The sequence below is a fragment of the Lynx rufus genome, unplaced genomic scaffold, assembly GCF_022079265.1.
Source record: "Lynx rufus isolate CCGP_SWC_20201006 ecotype Redwood Valley unplaced genomic scaffold, mLynRuf1.p SCAF_16, whole genome shotgun sequence".
In the NCBI taxonomy this organism is placed as follows: domain Eukaryota; kingdom Metazoa; phylum Chordata; class Mammalia; order Carnivora; family Felidae; genus Lynx; species Lynx rufus.
The window spans coordinates 20,974,894-20,994,938 of NW_025814830.1; the positions used below are offsets into that span (position 1 = coordinate 20,974,894).

The 20,045-nt window shown below is 39.1% G+C and overlaps 1 protein-coding gene across 2 annotated transcripts in view; it reads right to left on the minus strand.

The window, feature by feature from the left end:
- Positions 1-3,214: 3,214 nt before the first annotated feature.
- MYLK3 (myosin light chain kinase 3) overlaps positions 3,215-20,045 on the minus strand; it is a 39,286-nt gene continuing 22,455 nt past the window's right edge. For both annotated transcript variants that reach the window (XM_047079204.1, XM_047079203.1), the window contains exons 9-13: positions 12,499-12,569; positions 7,916-8,044; positions 6,567-6,719; positions 5,486-5,618; positions 3,215-4,213 (exon numbers count right to left, since the gene is read on the minus strand). In XM_047079204.1, coding sequence (XP_046935160.1) covers positions 4,154-4,213; positions 5,486-5,618; positions 6,567-6,719; positions 7,916-8,044; positions 12,499-12,569 — 546 coding nt within the window. In that variant the 3' untranslated portion in view covers positions 3,215-4,153. The remainder of the gene's footprint in view (positions 4,214-5,485; positions 5,619-6,566; positions 6,720-7,915; positions 8,045-12,498; positions 12,570-20,045) is intronic.

Consider the following 20,045-nt stretch of genomic DNA (forward strand, 5'->3'; position numbering starts at 1 on the left):
ACTCTCGCTCTTCTCTCCACAGTCAGGGTTCCCTCCCATCGACAAGGCCCATAGCTCTTTTCACTCCTAAATCAACTCTCACAGTTCCTACCTTCCACAAGGTGGTTGTTTTTCTGCTCATCGATGTGCAGCTTTGTTGTCTCAGTCTTCAGATTGATTTCTTGTGTGTTCAGAATGATTTGATATTTATATAGCTGTGTTCGAGGGAGGAGGCAAGCTTAGGGTCATTCTACTCCTCTGCCATCCTAACCAAGCCCCTGAAGCTCCGTTCTTTAACACCTCTTTATGGTGTTTATTTAACTGATTTAAAAACTTTATATCAAATGTATAGAATAGTAAAGAGAATAGTATAATGAAAATTTTCGAATGTATAGAATAAAGAAAACAGTATAATGAAACTCCATATAGATCACTCAGACCCAATTGTTAACAAAGATTTTACCACACTTACTTAACTGTATCCACTTTTTTCCTGAAGTCATTTAACCTACATTATAGCCACATTACCATTATCATACCTCACAAAATTAATAGAAATTAGAAATTCTATGTATTATTAAATATGCAATTTAGAATTTTATTTCTCTGGATGTCTCAGAAATATCTTTTATTGTTTGCTCAAATCAGTGTCAAAGCAAGGTCCACACTTGACATTGCATTGCTAATTTTTAATTATAAAAGCAATACATGCTCATTGTAAAAATAAAAATTCAAATTATTCAGAAAGTTGTGAAGTGAAAAGTGGAATTCCCCCTAGAAAATTTTAGAGGCACCTGAGTGGCTCAGTCAGTTAAGCGTCTGACTTAGGTTTGGGTCATGATTTTGCAATTCAGCCCTGAGTCGGACTCTGTGCTTACAGCTTGGAGCCTGGAGCCTGCTTCAGATTCTGTGTCTCCCTCTCTCTCTGCCTCTCCCCCACTTACACTTTCTCTCTCTCTCAAAAATAAATGAACATTTAAAAAAATTTAATGCATCTATAAGCATATGTCTCTCCACAAATAGGATGATGCCATATATATATATATATATCTATATATATATATATGTATATATATATGTGTGTGTGTGTGTGTATATATATATATATAATAATTTTTCTGTAATGGAAAGATGGCTGTCAGTACATCTAGATCTATGTTTAACAGCTACAAGTTATTTCCCTATATGGATGTGGCAACATTTATTTAACTAAATCCATACTGATAGGCAAATGAGATTGTTTTCATTCAGCCATTAGCAATAGTGCTACAGTTAACGTTTTGCATAGATCTCTGTTCAAGTGTTCTAGAAATGAAATTGCTGAGTGAAAGTGTGGGCATGACCACAATGGATACATATCCATCAAAAATGGAAGAATGCCTTTTACCCCACAAGCACACCAACCTGACAGTTATAAAAGTGGGTCCTATTTTTTACAGTTTCTCTGCCCAGCAATTTCCAATCACTCTTTATTCATTCAAATGGAAAGTCCATTAGAAATAGTCCATAGCAGCACAGTTGCAATCTAAAAATTTTTTGAGCTAAGTACATATCAGCAAAATAGAGGACCAAAAATATCCAAAAAATTAAAGCTTTAAAAGCTCCCTCAAATTTCAGATAAGATAGGCTAAAATCACCTTAACTTACATTTGTGTGGGCTTCACCTAAACAAAGCCCTGAAGGAGACTCTAGGTAAAGAATAACAGCATACAGGGAGAAAAAATTAAAATTTGACAGGTAAAGGATTCTATATCTACCCCATCCGATATAGAAGCCACTAACAACAACATGTGGCTATTAAGCACTTAAAATATGGCTAATGCAACTATAGGACTGAATTTCTATCTTTATTTAATTTAAATTAAATGTAAAAGTGGATATCTACTAGAAAACATTTAAGGTGTTTTGAACAACTTGAGTATCTGATTATATTTTTCCACAGTAAGTTTCATGAAATCTAAATCCAAACTAAGCATATCTGATGAAAATCTAGTATCTGAATTGAAATGTATTTTAAGTGTAAAATACACTCCAGATTTTGGGGATTCTGTGTGAGAAAAAGAATAGAAAATACCTCATTAATAGTTTTTTATGTTGATTATAAATTGAAATAATATTTTTGACTTACTGTGTTAAATTATTAAAATTAATTTCACCAGGTTTTTTTGGAGGAGCTATTCAAAATTTTAAAATTATGTATATGGCTCATATATTTCTGACAGTGCTACTCTAGATCAAGGTAACTACATTTATCTGGGAAGAAGATTCATAGCACCAAGAGTCTGAAGTCCCAAAGAAGGTAAGACTCACCGTACCTGACAGAACTGTAAGATAACCTCTGTGGCTCCTTCTGGAGGCTGCCCTTATCAAACCTTTCCACAGAATAACTCTTGATTTAAAATAAGGTATTTTACCAAATCACTGTATTCTCCTACAAAAGGGAGGTTTCCAGCAGCCATCTCTTCTGATGTTCATTCACTAGGCCAGCTTGGCAGGCCTAGATATGCTGGTACTGAAAATCTTAGTTCCTGACAAGAGTTAGCCTTCCAAGGAAAGTTACAATTTGAGAACTGCAGCAGCAGGTTTCACCTCACCTCTTTCTGCCTCCCTCCCCACACCCGTTTCCTCTGCCAAAAACTGGTAAAGGGGGGTTCTTCATTTGGACAAAAATCCTGAAAGCCTATGAAACTGTTGCATGGCTAATTAAAAATTAAAGTACTCCTGGGGCTCTTGAGTGGCTCAGTCAGTTGAGCCTACAACTCTTGATTTCGGCTCAGGTCATGATCATAGGGTCATGGGATTGAGCCCCGCATCAGGCTCCATACTGAGCATGGAGCCTGCCTGAGATTCCTTCCATCCCTCCCTCTGCCCCTCTCCTGTGCTTGTGCTCTCTCTCTTTCAAAAATTAAAAAATAAAAATAAATAAATAAAAGTAACTACTCCTATTAAAACTGCTGACCCGAGGGGCACTTGGATGGCTCAGTCATTTGCACATCTGACTCTTGGTTTGGCTCAAATCATGATCTCATGGTTCGTGACTTCAAGCCCTGCGTAGGGCTCTGTGCTGGTGGCATGGAGCCTGCTTGGGATTCTCTCGCTCTCTTTCTGCCCCTCCAAGCACACACTCTCTCTCTCTCTCAAAATAAATACATAAACTTAAAAAAAAAAAAAAAAACAGAAAACTGCTGACTTGAGAAGTTCATGGGAATAGCACAAAAATCAGGTTATAAGCGAGGAAATTAAAAGCATTCTTTACTTTCAAATAATAAAGTACTTCTTGTTAATCATTTTATAAGTTAGTTAAATGACAACATTAAAAGTGGTATATCCATAAAGCAGTAGAACAGCAGTTTATTGTCTCATGATGTATCATTCTGTGTTTCTCTCAGAAGACTGAAAATCATTTTACACTCTTATATCTCTTTTACATATTGCATATCAGTGTCCAGACTTCCTAGACCATAAATCTGAGGAAGGGAGGTCAGAAGTGAGACTACCAGTGCCAGAATAGGACCACTTAGGAGAGGGTGGAGATGTGTATGGATTTAAAAAGCACATTCAAAATGATCATTGTTCTGATTTAGCCATGACAGGTGATATGGTGTATTTTGAAGTTTCAAAGAATATTAAAGGATGCATGGTTTGTTTCCCAAAACGGAGCACAAGTTAAAACAAATTTGAGGATCACTACCCCTAAATCTACATTGCTTTCCACAAGAACAGGGTAGTACAATAAAATGTCAGCTCACACTTGAGCAAATCAAAATTCTAGGAATTATTTGTACTGGAGGAGATAACGCTGCATAACATACCCCTGTGTAACAGTCTACTGAGTTCTCTAACCAGAGTAAGCTTAGACTTTAAATTTGACATATACAAAGTAGAAGCTTTCCTACCTACCTAAAGCATGCCTATACTTATCACCAAAAGTAGGTGTACTTGAGAAGTAAACACAGCATTTCAACTTAGTATGATCTTACAAGGCAGAAAAAAAAAGGTCGGGTCACTTTCCTTACAGCCACTTTTCACCCACAAGGAAGGCAACAGCCATAACCTTTCTTTACAAAAAAGATGAAATCAGTATCATTACAAGACTGGATTATTAAAAATCTTGAGTCATCACTTCACCACCAGTCCATAACTTCTGGGCCCATGGGAGCAGCCGAGTTGAGAATTAGGGACAAGTTGGAAATTTCCTTAGCCTGTTGGCAGCAGTCACCACGTAGAAATGTTTCTTGGTGTTAAAGAGGGGGAAAAAAGGATAAAAAGTATATTTTTAGACCAATTGTTTTAAGGAGAAATAAAAGGACTTAAGCAAGTTTAGCCACTTGGGTTTGTTCAAAACTGAGAATCTAATGGGGAAAACAAGTTTGTGGCAAAATTCCAGTAGAACAGCCCCATGACTCTGGAGCATGAGAGCAAGTTATGAAGTGAGAAAATATACCCTCTTCTTGTGAAAAATGGAGCCCACTGGAATGGGACTTTTCAAATTGTGATTCAAAATTCACCAGTGAACTGGAGAGTGTGATGCTAAGTGAAATAAGCCATACAGAGAAAGACAGATACCATATGTGTTCACTCTTATGTGGATCCTGAGAAACTTAACAGAAACCCATGGGGGAGGGGAAGGAAAAAAAAAAAAAGAGGTTAGAGTGGGAGAGAGCCAAAGCATAAGAGACACTTAAAAACTGAGAACAAACTGAGGGTTGATAGGGGGTGGGAGGGAGGGGAGGGGAGGTGATGGGCATTGAAGAGGGCATCTTTTGGGATGAGCACTGGGTGTTGTATGGAAATCAATTTGACAATAAATTTAATATATTAAAAAAAAATCCACCAGTGGGTCATGAAGTCAAATTGGTGGGTTATGACCAGCACTTTTTTTAACGAAACCAAATACCATAGAACAGAAAATATCAGTGTATTTCACTCTGTTTAGCAAAGGCTGGGATGTTTTTGTTTCATATGTGTGTGTATGTATACATATTTTTATATACTGGCTCTCTAGGTAAAGGCTTTTATTTTTGTTTTTTAGTGAGGATCTGAGTTGATAACAAAATGTTGGAAAGCCACTTTTCCTGGAAGGCAATTTTTCTTTTTAAATCCATGATACCAAAGGGTTCTGTTGTAAACAAAATTATGAAGCTTTTAAAACCTAATAGGGCTTTCCCAGCCCCTCTTTCTGAAATGTGGAGGAGTCAGATCTCAAGCTTCAGGCAGTAAGTTCCAAGCACTTCCCTACTACTGTTACTGAGAACATATGCTCAAACTTTATTCTGTCCTTTCAATTGTCCATATAAGTATGAACTAAATGCCACCTTTATACCAGTTGGTTTTGGTCTGTGGCATTCTTTAATCAAGATCACAGGTTTTGATATAAGAGACTTTTTTTTTCCCTCCCAAATAATCTATTTAGAATGAAAATGTAAGTTAAAACTTAGCAACATTTCTTTCAAAGGACACATTAAAAAGATAAATGCTACCTTAAAAAAACAAACAAAACAGATACCTTCCATTTCCTCTGAGCCATGTATTTCTGCAGTAATAATTGGGATTTGAGACAAACTTTGGATTTTGAAGCTTTGGCAGGCAAATTATTCAACCACTCATGTTTCAGGCACTGCGTGGCACTCATTCTGCAACTGTGAAATCAAACAGAAGTTGAAACTTTTAGTTAGGGTTGCCTTTTCTGGTTTTCCAGAAATTGGTTCAGCTGGGTAGGAAGTGTTAATCAGTGAATCGATTAATCATTCAAGCAGATTCATGCCACAAACTAAAAAGGAACTCCTTATGTCTAAAATTCCCTTCCTTAAAAGTAAAAGAAAGTCATCAACAAAAATGTTCCCTGCCTTCTACAGAGGGAATGTATCACAGTGATTAATCACCTCCTCCAGAAAGAGCTGGGAAATTGAGGCAGGAAGTAGGAAGGCCAGGTGGGCCTGCAATTGCTCTTAAGAAGAAAAAGAACATAACTCTTGAAAGAAGCTTGTCTCTCCTTCCAGAGAATGATGTCCTTTTTGTTCATTTGAATTAGAAATATTTTACCACTCATAACTTTTCACAATCAGAAGAACAAAATAGTAAAGGCCAGGGAACTATGGGCTGTCTCAGAGCTCAGACTCTTGGGCCTCACCCTGGGTCATTTGCCATTATTTCTTTATGTCTGAGTCTCTGAGTATCAGAAAACTCCATGGTTCAACCCATGACTTTGATATGCCTGCTGAAAACTAAGTAGGTCTTCATTATCAACAAATGAGGTTTTCTGGCTCTTATTCTGGGGAATAATATCTGCATATCTCAACCTTTTTTCAACATTAATCTATTAAAGTGATTACTTGATAACTTACCAAGGACTAATTTATATATGTGGTCCTTTTTAAAACTCTATCTAGATTTTATGCTCCTGTTGTTTATTTTTTTATTTCCTTCATCTCTTTCCCTGTTACCTTTTTTGTTCCAAAGCCATAGCAAACTAAGAAATCTTGGACAGAACTGGTCCAGAGAAAGCACAGCACCAGCCTGATCTTCACAGCACCCAGATGGATGGTCACCATCAGAATGGTTTCTGAATGACAAGCAATTAACAGTACCTCTTCTCTTTGACCAGCAGGTGGGAAACAAAGTCCTTGGCCTCTTCTGACAGCCCTTCAAAGGTGTCAGCGTCAAACTCCCAGCTACAGTTCACAATGAAATTCATGGTCTCTGCATCTGTTTCCCCTAGAAATGGGGATAAACCACTGAGTCTACAGAGGAGAAAAAGGACTGTCAGTATGTAGAAGCCATATCTGCCAAAATGCAATGACGGGATAGAGGTCTTACAAGGTACAAGCAGCTCTAACCAGAATTCAAAAGAAAAGTACCCCTATTACTTCTCAACAGGAGATAGTCCAGTGTGTTCTGTTAGGGGAGGAAGTGGCAGGACTAAAAATTTAGAGGCATGAAGAGTGTTTGAATAAATCCTCCGTCATGCTTACCTATTTTCCACTTAGCCTGAAGTCTAAGAATAAATTGAGACCCAATCCAATATGTCCATTTATGAAATACATGTTAACTTAATTTAAAAATATCCTAATATGTCTCTGATACAGCCTGGCTCATTTAAATATTACTCCAGGCCTCAGGGGCCAAAGGAAAACTGGCTTCATTAGGTCCCTCTAGAGTGAGGGTAGAGAGATAGGACACTCTGGCTGGCCTCGGGCCTCAGACTTCCCCCACCTGGTGAGGTACACACATACAAAGTGTGGGGACACAAGGTAGCAATTATGCCATAATGACAAATCTGGGAGCAAAGCATGACTTGATTGGACCTCTGAGGAAATAACCAAGGGAATTCACAGAGAGACAAGGATGCTTAGTCTGTGTACATATCTCCTCTCAGTCCATGCTAACTCTGCTTCCTCAGTCCATAGAAAACAGGAAGCACAGGACAGGAGGGACAAGTTAGATGATACATCAGACAGTGTTCTGCCCTGTCCATCTCCTCTCCTTGCCGCTCTGGTGCACTTCAGCCCCACTTGTACTATAGCACATGCATTTCCTTGCTGGAGAGCTTCTTCTCTGGTGGGAGCTGCTTTATCCACCCAGAAGTTTCAAAGAACCAATGCTCTCAGGACCAGCTCACAAGCAATAACTGGTAAGAGTTGGTGTGTAAACACCCTTACACCCTCCCCCCTCAGAATAACTGTGAGGGGCTGTTCCACGATGGATCCCAGACTTCCCCGACAGTATTCAACTCCAGTTGCCTACAGTGGTAAGTGCTCAATAACACATGCTTTACTGGTGTCTTCTCCCATCTCACTCCCTTACTCCTCTGTTGGCGTTTCCTGGGAACAGCTCTCAAATAAATGACTCTACACTCAAATTTTCTCTGCTTCTAAGGATCCCAAACTAAAACAGATGGCCCCTATTCTCACTAGGAGCCAGGCTCCTGGGCACTCACAGCATGTAGGTAATGACCCCCACACTCCACATGTCTGTAGGGAAGGACACAAATTCATAGTTGACGACTTCTGGGGCCAGGAACTCTGGAGTGCCGAAGTTCACCTTAAGCTTCTCCCGAGGCTTGTACCTGGGGACAACAGGATGCAGAGGACCATGGGAGTGAGCCCTGAGAGAATTCCTGGGACTAATTCCTGGTCAGAGCTAGACATTCCCAACCCTTCCTGTCCGCCATGTTGTCTGGACCTCACATCCCACCACGTGTGGTTTTCTGGATAATCATCATACTCCCAGGCGCCAACTTTAGACTTTCCTAAGTCACTAGGGAGAATCAGAAAACCATAGTCCTCTTCCTCCTAGCAGTTACAATGTCAAAAGGAGAGAAGATCAGTGTGTCTTATTTGGCATGCAACCACATGAGCAAACACAAACAAATTGGATAGCAGCTCTCTGTGGAGGTCCGCTCTGGTAGTGTGACCATTATTGTTGGAGAGATGACAGTAAGAATTAGAAAAAGCAAATATGTTCAATATCACAAATCATCAGGAAAATGCAAATCAAAACCACAATGAGATACCACTGCACATCATTGCTACTATAAAACAACCAAACAAACAAAAGATCAGAAAATAGCAAGAGTTGGCTAGGTGTGGGGAAGTTAGAACCCTTGCTGGTGGGAATGTAAAATAGTGCAGTTGCTATGGAGAACAGTATGGCAGTTCCTCAAAAAATTAAAAGTAGAACTACCATATGATCCAGCAATCTCGCTTCTGGGTATATATCCAAAAAAAATGAAAGCAGAATCATGAGGAGATATTTATATACCTGTGTTCATAGCAGCATTATTCACAATAGCCAAATGGAGGAAGTAACCCAAGTAAGTGTCTATCAATGGATGACTGCATAAGTAAAATGTGGTAGATAAAAATACATAATAATAATGTGGTAGGTAATAATATAGTGGAATATTATTCAGTCTTAAAATATAAGGCTATTCTGACACATGCTACAACATGGGTGAACCTCCAGGACATTATGCTAAGTGAAAGAAGTCATTTGCAAAAAAACCAAATACTATATAGTTCCACTTAGGTATGGTACCAAAAGTGGTCAAATTCAGAGACAGAGGACTTTTTAATTAATGGTGTGTTTTGACAACTGTTTACAGGTTCCTTGTCATGAGCTGCTGTGAGTTAGGTCCAGAATATCATGTACCACCCCCCATCACTGGTGATTCACACCAGTGTGGTTGAGAATAAATGATTGTTTTAAGCCTCTGCAGTTTTGAATCATTTGTTAAACAGCAGTACTGTGGCAGTAACTAAGCCTAAATGTCAAAATATCCACCAAGACCCCCTCTCCAAATTCCTAGCATAAGGCCCTCTGTGACCATAGGGTCACCTATGAGGTTGCAGCGTCACAAGGTTTGGGGTGGGCATCTTCTTTCCCTGCCAAAAGATCTGATGAAATAGGCTTGGATTCCAATCTGAGCACTGGAGCAACATTCTGGAGACCAAGAGTAAACTTCCCATCCTGTCCCTATCCTTGACCCTTGACATGAACCTATTTAGACCCACCGATGGCTCTCACTGCCCAACCTGGGGTAATGTTGGTCCCTCTTGCTGGATGTCACAGCCTCTGAACATCCGTATGTGCCCCCTACATGACCATAACCCCACTGACAATCTCAGTACCTTCTAATAGCTCCACCCAGAAATACAACTTTACTTTCTATGGTTTGTATTACAGGAAAAAATTGGCTTTTCCTCCCTCTTTATAAACATTTAATTCCTGTGACATATAAAATATGCTCAACCTGCACATTCCCCCACAGATTGTTCCTGCTTCCAAGGAAGCAGGCCAATTTGGCAAAACCCAATTTGCCAAATGATCCTTTCGCCCAATGGCCAGTTTGCTGGACTGTTGAGGATGTTTTTGATGTTTTCCTTTTGCCTCACAGCCAGAGCCTGTGACTCTGTCAGCACAGCTCTGCTGAGTGCGGTTTCCTGAGTACCACGTGTTCCAGACACCTGCACTTCCCCAGTGCCCAGCAGTTTTATGTGGGTGGCCTTCTCTTAAATGTGGCTCTGCATGTTTATTTTCTTGAACTTGCTCTCTGCCTCTGGTTCATCAGCAAAAATTATTGTCATCAATGCCTTTGACTATGTTAATGAATTTATCAGACAGTTTGGGATGGATGACTCAGATTTTGACTAACTGATGTTTGGTAAGTTGACCTACAGCCTTTTTCACCTCTCCAGCAGGCAACACTCAGTGGCCTATAGTATAATGTTCCAGCTTCTTAGCCATGACATTCAGGACTCCCTATTAATGCCCTCATCTTCACTGTATCTCCCTCCCCCATCCCCACCCCAGCTCCTACCTTCCCCGAGAAAGCCTGCACATGTGCAGTGTACATCCTATACTGACACCACCCCAGCCCCTCACCCTCCCATCCCCCCCACCACCCTCACCCTCACCCCCAGCAGTGTTGTGCTGGAGCCACTTCTCATGGGTGCATGAGAGTCAATTGTGTACATCTCCTCCCAACTCTGTATTCAGTGATGTCATGTCAGTAGTTTGAAGTCAGCCAAAATTAGCAAAGGTTACAAATCAAACCCCATCCCCATCCCGCCCGCCCCTACAACTGATTGTTAAACATTTACCAGTATCCTACCGCCCACAGATAACAACACCTTGTCCATCGCTCCTTTTTAGCTGCTCAGAGAAGACTTCCCAGAACCCAGGAGCCTCAGCTGGTTAATTTTTGCTCTGAATTCAGTTTGTCACTGTAAATACTCATTTGGCAATTGGACATCTGGCATTTGTGAGGGTACTACATACACATCTGGGAGGGTGTACATTCCTGATGAAGACAATATTACCCCAAGGGGGTGAACACCGATTCTTGGAAGGGCAAAAAGTCTTAGCTATTACAATGGTTTCTGGCTTTCCAAAGGGCCACAGAACATAAAAAGATACAAAGGACAATTGTAGCATTAAATTTCATGAGGAGGGGCCTGGCGATTAGGAGAGAAATGTCTAAAAAGTCTCTTTGGAAGCCAGGCAGTGATAATAAAAAATAGATTCAGAGACATTGCTCTAGTGTATAAGACACACAAGTGTATAGGATGCATCCCAACTTTATAAGACATTATTTGCAAAAATATTAAACAATTATTTACATTATGAATTGAATGTGATTTTGAAGCATTTGGGTTGGGGGATTTGGCACTGTTCATGAAAAGCAGTACTGTACATTTGGTACAGTAGGGTGATATGAACTTCCCTCTGCTGTTACTCTCATGACATTATCTGTGGCCTCCCATCCATCATGGGGGCACTGAAAATGCATCTTTGACCCCTGCAAAGAGGTAAATTTACCACTTGACCCAGGAAGATTGCCACTATGGTTTTGAATGCTACTTGTGGGAGGCAGGTCTGGACATCAGAGGCTGAGCTCAGGCAAGTGGCTGTCTCCACTGGGACAAGGTTTTGCTTTCTTCCCCTTGTGGATGGAGCGGAAGATACCATTAGGCCTATAAAATGGCAAAAACAACTTCTTTGTGGAAAATGGCCATCAGGGTGAGAGAAAGTTTAAAGAGTTTAAATTTAAAGAAAATTCAGCTGTGGTGTGAAGACCTACCTAGAAAATATGTGATTCCCAGAGAAATGTCATTCTTGGTGGAAATAGAATTCTGGAGGAGTCTTGGAGGATGGGCATACAACTGTTGTCATGTTTGTAGACTATGGATGCTTGAAGGTTTGGGGGACATTCTCTCCCCAATATGAAGGGTCTGTTACTACCATTGCTAAAAACCTGCACCATTGGGTGTGCGTGCCAGGGAGCAGAACCCTGCAGAGGCACGGCATTCATCATACATTGGTCTGGACAGGATTGTAAAACTATGGACATACTGTCCTTCACCAGGCTTTGGGCATTTTAAGGGACTTCAAGATATTTTTTAAATTATATATGATGTTTATGTACTCAAACTTGAGAACCTAACCACCTTCATAGGATGGGTCTGCACTCTCTATGTATTATTTCATTTAACCTTCCTAACTGCCCGTGTCAGCAAGTATTTCATGTTATCATCACTTTACCAAGATTTAACCAGTCTTAAGTGGCCCCAAACCACATACCCCAACATCACCCTACACTGTTACATATGCACCTTCCTATTTAAACCACTCACTTCCTGACAGGGAAGGTGCTAGATCCCTCACATAGCTCAGCACACCTTGGCCCCAGGCCTGGGGGATGAATAGAACTGATCTGAGGACACCCACCCAGTGGCACTCCTTGAACCATCCCACCCTCTCTGCTCACACTGGGGTTTGAAGTACAATTAATCCCACAGCCTTTTAAGGAGAAGCAGAGTCATGCAAAGTCTGCATGAAGCCACCCCTGGGGTAGTAACAAGGCCTATCTGTACAACTGAAGGCCACCAGCCTCTCAGTAAAAAAGTTTTCTGTGTCAGTCCCAAAACTCAAAAATTATCTGAACTGTAACCACATCCAAGAGAGCCACAAGCAGTTCCCAAGGAGTTCTGTCAAAGTGTCAAACCACAACCCCCTTACCTTCTGGCCAGCCCAAAGTCAATGATCTTAATTTGATGTCCTGTCTGATTGACACACAGTATATTCTCTGGCTGGAAAAGAAACAGATGTCTGCTTAGCTCAGCCAACAGCTAAGAAGGTGTCAACTCCCATGCTTATGTCAACAGACCTCAGTTTCCCAGCCTCCAAGACAATAAATGGCCTAGGGCAGCCCTACAGGGATATATAGATCATGAAAACAAAGTGGGCTGGTGTGAGACGCTAAAGAACTGTGTAGACTGTGGAGAACTGGTGGCCTCCTGCCCTGTGAAAAGCAGCTCCAGCCACCAGTCACAATGAAGGAACGCAGGCCCAGTTGCCAAACTTCCCCAGTCCTCAAGAGAAGCCAGAATACATATTTTTATGTGAAAAATCCATGCTTTTAAATACTGGCAACTCAAATTTAAACATATACCCAAGTGCAGGTGTCAAACAGAATACTTCTGTGATGCAGACTTGACCCACAAGCTGCTTGTGTTGAGACTGTTGGATCAGGGTCATGGTTTCAAAGCCTAGCTGCACATTATAATTATCAGAGGATCCCTCAAAAGTCCCAGTGTCCAGGCCCCAACCCCGACCAATTACATCAGAATCTCAGGGGTGGGAACCAAAGCTTCAGAATTCCAATCAAGGAGATCAGAGCTGCTCAATGTCAGTCTGCCATGTTATGGTGACAGCTGTGACCCACAGGGTAGAGATGGTGGTCTTGGGATGCTTCTCCTCTTAAGTCCTTCAGATCAGCTCTGAGGCCTGGAACGATGCTTGCTGCTTATGCAAAACAAATTTGGATACGGGTAGGGTGGTGTACACATATAGGGTGTACGGTAGAAATGCCCTGGAGACCCAAGGCCCAGTGCCTGAGGCCAAGGGGTCTTTTATCTGGGTCTGTGGCCTTAGGTGAGTCCATTCCCATTCCTGAAACCTCAGTGTCTCCATCAATAAAATGGGAATAATAACCACTTCCTGCTTTCCTCCTGGGAAGGTATGAGGATTGAATCACATAATATGCATGAAAACACTGTACAGATTCCAAAGCAAATGTCAGGTACTGTTTCTCTCAACAGAAGGTTTTATTGGTGCAATGGAATTAGGCAATGAATGCCTCAGATAGGAGCAGGAGATTTAAAGTCTCCATGTCTTCTTCGTGAGGTCTGGAAAAACACTGTCCGATAGAAATATAATGTGAGCTACATACATAATTTAAAATTTTTCCAGCAGCCACATTAATAAATTAAAATTAAATAAGTGAACTTAATATTTATAGCAGCATTATTGGAGTATAAATAATAAATATAAATAATAATGATGATATCATAAAATTCACCATTTTTAAAGTGTAAAATTCCCTGGGTTTTAGTACATTCACAGAGTTATGTAATAATCCTTACTATCCAACTTTAGAATATTTTTATCACATCAAAAAAAAAACCAACCTCATACCCATCTGCAGTCACTCTCCATCTCCCTCACCCCTAAATCTTGGCAAGAACTAACATGTTTTCTGTCTCTGTGGCTTTGCCTATTCTGGACATTTCATATAAATGACCATACAAATGCTGGCCTTTTACATCTGTCTTCTTTCACTCAGCATAATGTCCTCAAGGTTCATCCATGTTGTAGTATGTATCAGTACCTCATTCTTTTTCATAGCTGAATAATATTCCATTGTATGGATGTACCATATTTGTGTATCTATTCATTTGTTAGTGAATATTCAAGCTGTTTTCACTTTGGAACTATAATGCATAATGCTGCTAAGAACACTTATGTACAAGTTTTGGTGTCAACTTATGTTTTCAGTTCTCTTGAATACATACCTAGAGTTAAAATGACTAGGTCATATGGTGATGCTACATTTAACATTTTAAAAACTGCTGAACCGTTTTCTAAAGTGGATGCACAATTTTACAATCTTACCAGCAATGTATGAGAGTTCTAATTTCTCCACATCATAGCCAACACTTCTTATTGTCTGTCACTTTTTTTTTATTTTAGCTGGTCTAATGAATATAACATAGTATCTCACTGCAATTTTGATTTGTGTTTCTCTAGTGACTGATGATGTTGAGAACTTTTCATGTGCTTATTGCCCATTTGCATATCTTTATTGGATAAATGTCTGTTCAAATCCTGTGCCCATTTTAATTTGTCTTTTAATTATTGGTGTGTAAGAGTTCTTTATATATTATAGATATAAGTCCCTTATCAAATCTATTGTTTGGAAATATTTCTCTCATTGTGTGGGCTGTCATTTCACTTTCATGACATCATTTGGAGCATAAAGGTTTTTAATTTTGATAAAGTCTAATTTACCTTTCTTTTCTAGCTTTTTCTTTTGAGTCATATCTAAGAAATCATCACCTAATAATCTGAGGTCACAAAGATTTACTCCTAGGTGTTCTTCTAAGAATTTTATAAGTTTAGGTCTTACATTTAAGTCTACAATCTATTTTGAGTTAGTTTTTGTTTACAGTATGAGTGTATTCTTTTGCATATGGATACCAAGCATGGGATCGTAGCACCATCTGTTGAAAAGATTATTCTTTCCCCGTTGAATTGTCATGACACAGTTATCAAAAAATCAATTGACCAAATATATAAAGGTTTGGTTTTGAACTCTCAGTTGTATGCCATTGGGTTATCTATTCATCTTTATACACATAACTCATTGTTTTGATTTCTGTAGCTTAGCTGTAAATTTTGAAATTGGGAAATGTGTATCCTCCAGCTTGTTTTTCTTTTTCAAGATTGTTTTTGCTATTCTGCATTCCTTGAATTTCCATCTCAGTTTTAGGATCAGTTCATTGATTTCTGCAAAGAAGCCAGCTGCAATTTTGACAGAGATTGTGTTCAATCTATAGATCAATTTGGAGAGTATTGTCATCTTCACAATATTGTCTTTCAACCCATGACCATGGGATGTCTTTCATTTATTAGGTCTTCTTTAAATTATTTTAATAATGTTCTGTGGTTTTAAGAAAATAAATCTTGCACTTCACCTGTTAAATTTATTATTAACTATTTTATTTGATTATATATTACAGTAGTCCCTCTTATTCATGGAGGATACATTCTAAGACCCCCCATGGATGCCTGAGACCACAGATAGTACCAAACCTTATATATGCTATGTTCCTTCCTATATATATGTATCTATGATAAAATTTAACTTATAAATTAGGCACAGTAAGATAAAAACAACTAACAATAAAACAGAACAATTATAAAAATACTACTGGGGTGCCTGGGTGGCTCAGTCAGTTGAGCGTCTGACTTCGGCTCAGGTCATGATCTCGCAGTCTGTGAGTTCGAGCCCCACGTTGGACTCTGTGCTGACAGCTCAGAGCCTGGAGCCTGCTTCAGATTCTGGGTCTCCCTCTCTCTCTGCCCCTCCCCCGCTCATGCTCTGTCTCTCTCTCTCTGTCAAAAATAAATAAACATTTAAAAAATTTTAATTAAAAAAATAAAAAATAAATAAAAATGTACTGCTAATAAAAATTATGTGAATGTGCCCCCCCTCAAAGTATCTTATTGCACTATACTCAGCCTTCTTCTTGGAATGAAGTGAGACGATAAAATGCCTATGTGATGACAAGAAGTGAGGTGAATGACATAGGCATTATGATGCAGTGTTAGGCAGCTATTGACCTTCCAACTGTATGTCAGAAGGAGGATCATCTGCTTCTGAACTGTGGTCAACCATAGGTGACTGAAACCATGGGAAATGAAACCAGGGATAAGGGGAGGACTACTGTATTGTAAATGGAATCTTTTTCTTAATTTTATTTACGGATTATTGATTGCTAGTATATAGAAATACAATTGATATTTATACATTTGTCTTATATCCTTTAACTTTGCTGAACCTGCGTATTTGTTCTAATAGTTTCCCTCCACCCTTCTTAGGATTTTCTATACACAAGATCATGTCATCTGTGAATAGAGACAGTTTTGCTTCTGCCTTTCCAATCGGGATGCTTTCTACCTCTTTTCTTGCCTAATTGTCCTGGTAAGAACCTCAAGTACAATGTTTAATAGCAGCAGCAAGAACAGACATCCTTGTCTTGTACCTGATCTTAAGGGGAAAGCATTCAACCTTTTACCATTAAGTATAATATTAGCTGTGGGTTTTCCATAGATGGCCTTTATCAAGCTGAGAAAGTTCCCTTCTATACCTAGTTCATTCCGTGTTTTCATCATGAAAAGCTGTCTGGTTTTTGTTAAGTCTTTTTCTACATCTATTGAAATGATCATGTGGTTTTGTCCTATATTCTATTGATGTGGCATATTACATTGATTACTTTCATATGTTAAGCCAACCTTGCATTCTTAGGATAAATCCCACTTTGTCATGTGTACAATCCTTTTTATATGTTGTTGTATTCAGTTTGCTAATATATTACTGAGGATTTTTGCATATATATTCATAAGGGATATTGGTCTATAGTTTTTTTGTGTGTGTGATATCTTTGTCCAGTTTGGTTTCAAGATGAGACTGGCCTCATAAAATGAGTTAGGAAGTGTTCCCTTATCTTCTATTTTTTGGAAGAGTTTGTGAAGAACTGGTATTAATTCTTCTTTAAATTAGATCTTCTTTAGGGACACCTGGGTGGCTCAGTCTGTTAAGTGTCCTACTTCAGCTCAGGTCATGATCTCACAGTCTATGAGTTCAAGCCCCGTGTCGGGCTCTGTGCTGATAGCCTAGAGCCTGCTTCAGATTCTGTTTCTCCCTCCCTCTCTGCCCTTCCCCTGCTTATACTCTCTCTCTCTCTCTCTCTCTCTCTCTCTCAAATAAACATTTAGAAAAACACATAAATTAGATCTTCTTTAAATTGGTAGAATTAAATTGGGCCTAGGCTCTTCTTTGTGGGTGATTTTTGATATTAATTCCATCTCTTTACTTGTTACAGGTTGATTCAGATTTTCTATTTTTTTCAGTTTTCAGTAGTTTGTGTCTTCCTAGGATTTGTTCCATTTTATCTAACTTGCTGGCATACAGTTTTTGACATTATTGCTTTATAATCCTTCTTTCTACAGTTTTCATCACTACAGCTAGTAGTGATGTCCCTCTTTCAGTCCTGATTTTAGTAATTTATTTTCTCCTTTTGTCTTGGCCAATATAGCTAAAGATTTAACAATTTATTGATCTTTTCAAAGAGTCAGCTCTTGGTTTCATTGATTTTCTCTATTGGTTTTTGTTTATTTACTTATTTAGAGAGAGAGAGAGCATGTAAGCAGGGGAGAAGCAGAAAGAGAAGGAGAGAGAGAATCCCAAGCAGGCCCCACCCTGTCAGCATGGAGCCCAATGCTGGGCTCTATCTCACTAACTTGAGATCAGGACCTGAGCCAAAATCAAGAGTTGGATGCTTAACTGATTGAGCCACCCAGGTGCCCCTGATTTTCTCCTTTGTTGTTTTTTCTTTTTTTAATTTACATCCAAATTAGTTAGCATATAGTGCAACAATGATTTCAGGAGTAGATTCCTTAATGCCCCTTACCCATTTAGCTCACCCCCCCCATCCCTTCTCTGTTGTTTATCTATTCTCTGTTTCATTCATTTCTGCTCTAATCTTTAGTATTTCCTTTCTTCTGCTTGCTTTGAGTGTAACTTGCCTTCTTTTTCTAGTTTCTTAAGGTAGGATGTTAAATTATTGATTTGAGATGATATCCATATTTGCAGCTACAAATTTCCTCCTGATTTAGATGCATCCTAGTATGTTCTAGTTCTAGTATGTTGTGTTCTCATTTTCATTCATCTTAAAATATTTTCTAAAACTCAACTTCAATAATATATTTTATTTAATGCAATATGTCCAATATTTCATCATTTTGATAGGTTATCAATATGAAAAATATTAATGAGATATTTTTCATTCTTTTTTCATATTAAGACTTAGAAATCTAATGTGTATTTTATATTTACAGCACATTTCAATTCAGATACTAAATTTTCATCAGAAATATTTTAGATGTATTTAGATTTCATGAATTAATTGTATTGAAATTTCATAAAATTTATAGGTGAAAAGGAAATTCACATAGTGAAGTCATCCCAAATATACTTAAAAGTTTACCAATAACTAAACTGACAGTTTTTAAATTTAAATATATTAAAAATAATAAAATTTAAAATTCAGTTCCTCAGTCACACTAGCCACATTCCAAGTATTTAATAGCCACATGTGGGCTTATGGTTATTGTATGGGACAGCAGCTCTGGGGCTTTTTCTCCATGCTTTAATCCATGCAACACCCCTAAGAGGAAGATACTATTATTCCCCATTTTGCAACTGATCAGCTTATGCAAGATCAATCAATATGATAGGCAAGATCTTTTGGCCACGAAGGAACTGAACCAACACAAGCCCTACTCTTGCCTGGGAAATGGGCCTTTGCAATAATCAACTCCTGCTGCAGAGACACAGTGTTGCCCCAACGGCAGGTCTTTGACCCAGAACCACAGAGCTGAAGCCTGTGCTTCCCCCAACTGCCAACCTCACAGAGCAGCTAATCCAGAGGGCTTGGAATTAGCTACAGCTTCCCTCTGGGAAGCCAGAGGTCAATTCCCTACTATCGCTACCATTTTTCTAAGAAGTCCAACTTTACAGTCTGGTGTCAATCAGAAAAGATGGTCAGAAGAAGCAATGTGCACCCACAAAGTTCTGGCCAACCTACTTCCCACCTTCTGTGGGGAGCCACTGAAATTCCTGAAAAGAGTTGTTGAAAAACACCCTCCTGCTTGCCCAGCAGAGTAGGAAACCACAGAAATGCCTGCCATGTATCAAGTGCTTACTACCAGCCAGGCATGACACTCCTAGGACGATCCTAGTAGACAAAAGAGAGTGTAACACATTCACTCACTGGAATATCACATGGCCCTTAAAGAGAATGAGAAAAGATGTCTATAATGTACTGTTAACTGAAAAAAAGGTAAGTTTAAAAATAGGATGTATATAGCATGATCACTTTTGTATATATTTGTGTATCATGCCAAACTGCTAATAGAGAAGACCTCTTAGCATGGACACTGGATGGGAAGAACTTTTACTGTGTATTTTATACATTTCTGTATTGTCTATATTTGTTACCACAGCATATGTTCCTATTTTAATTTTTTTAAAACTAATCTTAAATGTTTTTAAGTTTTTATTTAAATTCCAGTTAGGTAACATACAGTATAAGATTTCAGGTGTACAATTTAGTGATTCAGCACTTCCATACAACACCTGGTACTCATCACAAGTGCTCTCCTTAATCCCTATCCCCCATCTAACCCATCCCCCACCTCCCATCAGGTAACCATCATTTTCTTCTCTATCACTAATGGTTTGTTTCTTGGTTTGCCTCTCTCTAAAGATATTTTTAAAGAAAAGAAGGTCACTGTATCATTTAATCTTCAAATAACACTTAAAGAGTTACAATTATCCACATTTTATAGTGGAAGAACTGAGGTTCAGAGAGGCAGCATGACTCATTTACTCCAGAGCTAGGAAATGGCAGAGAGCCAGGAATGGAAGCCAGGATGGTCTG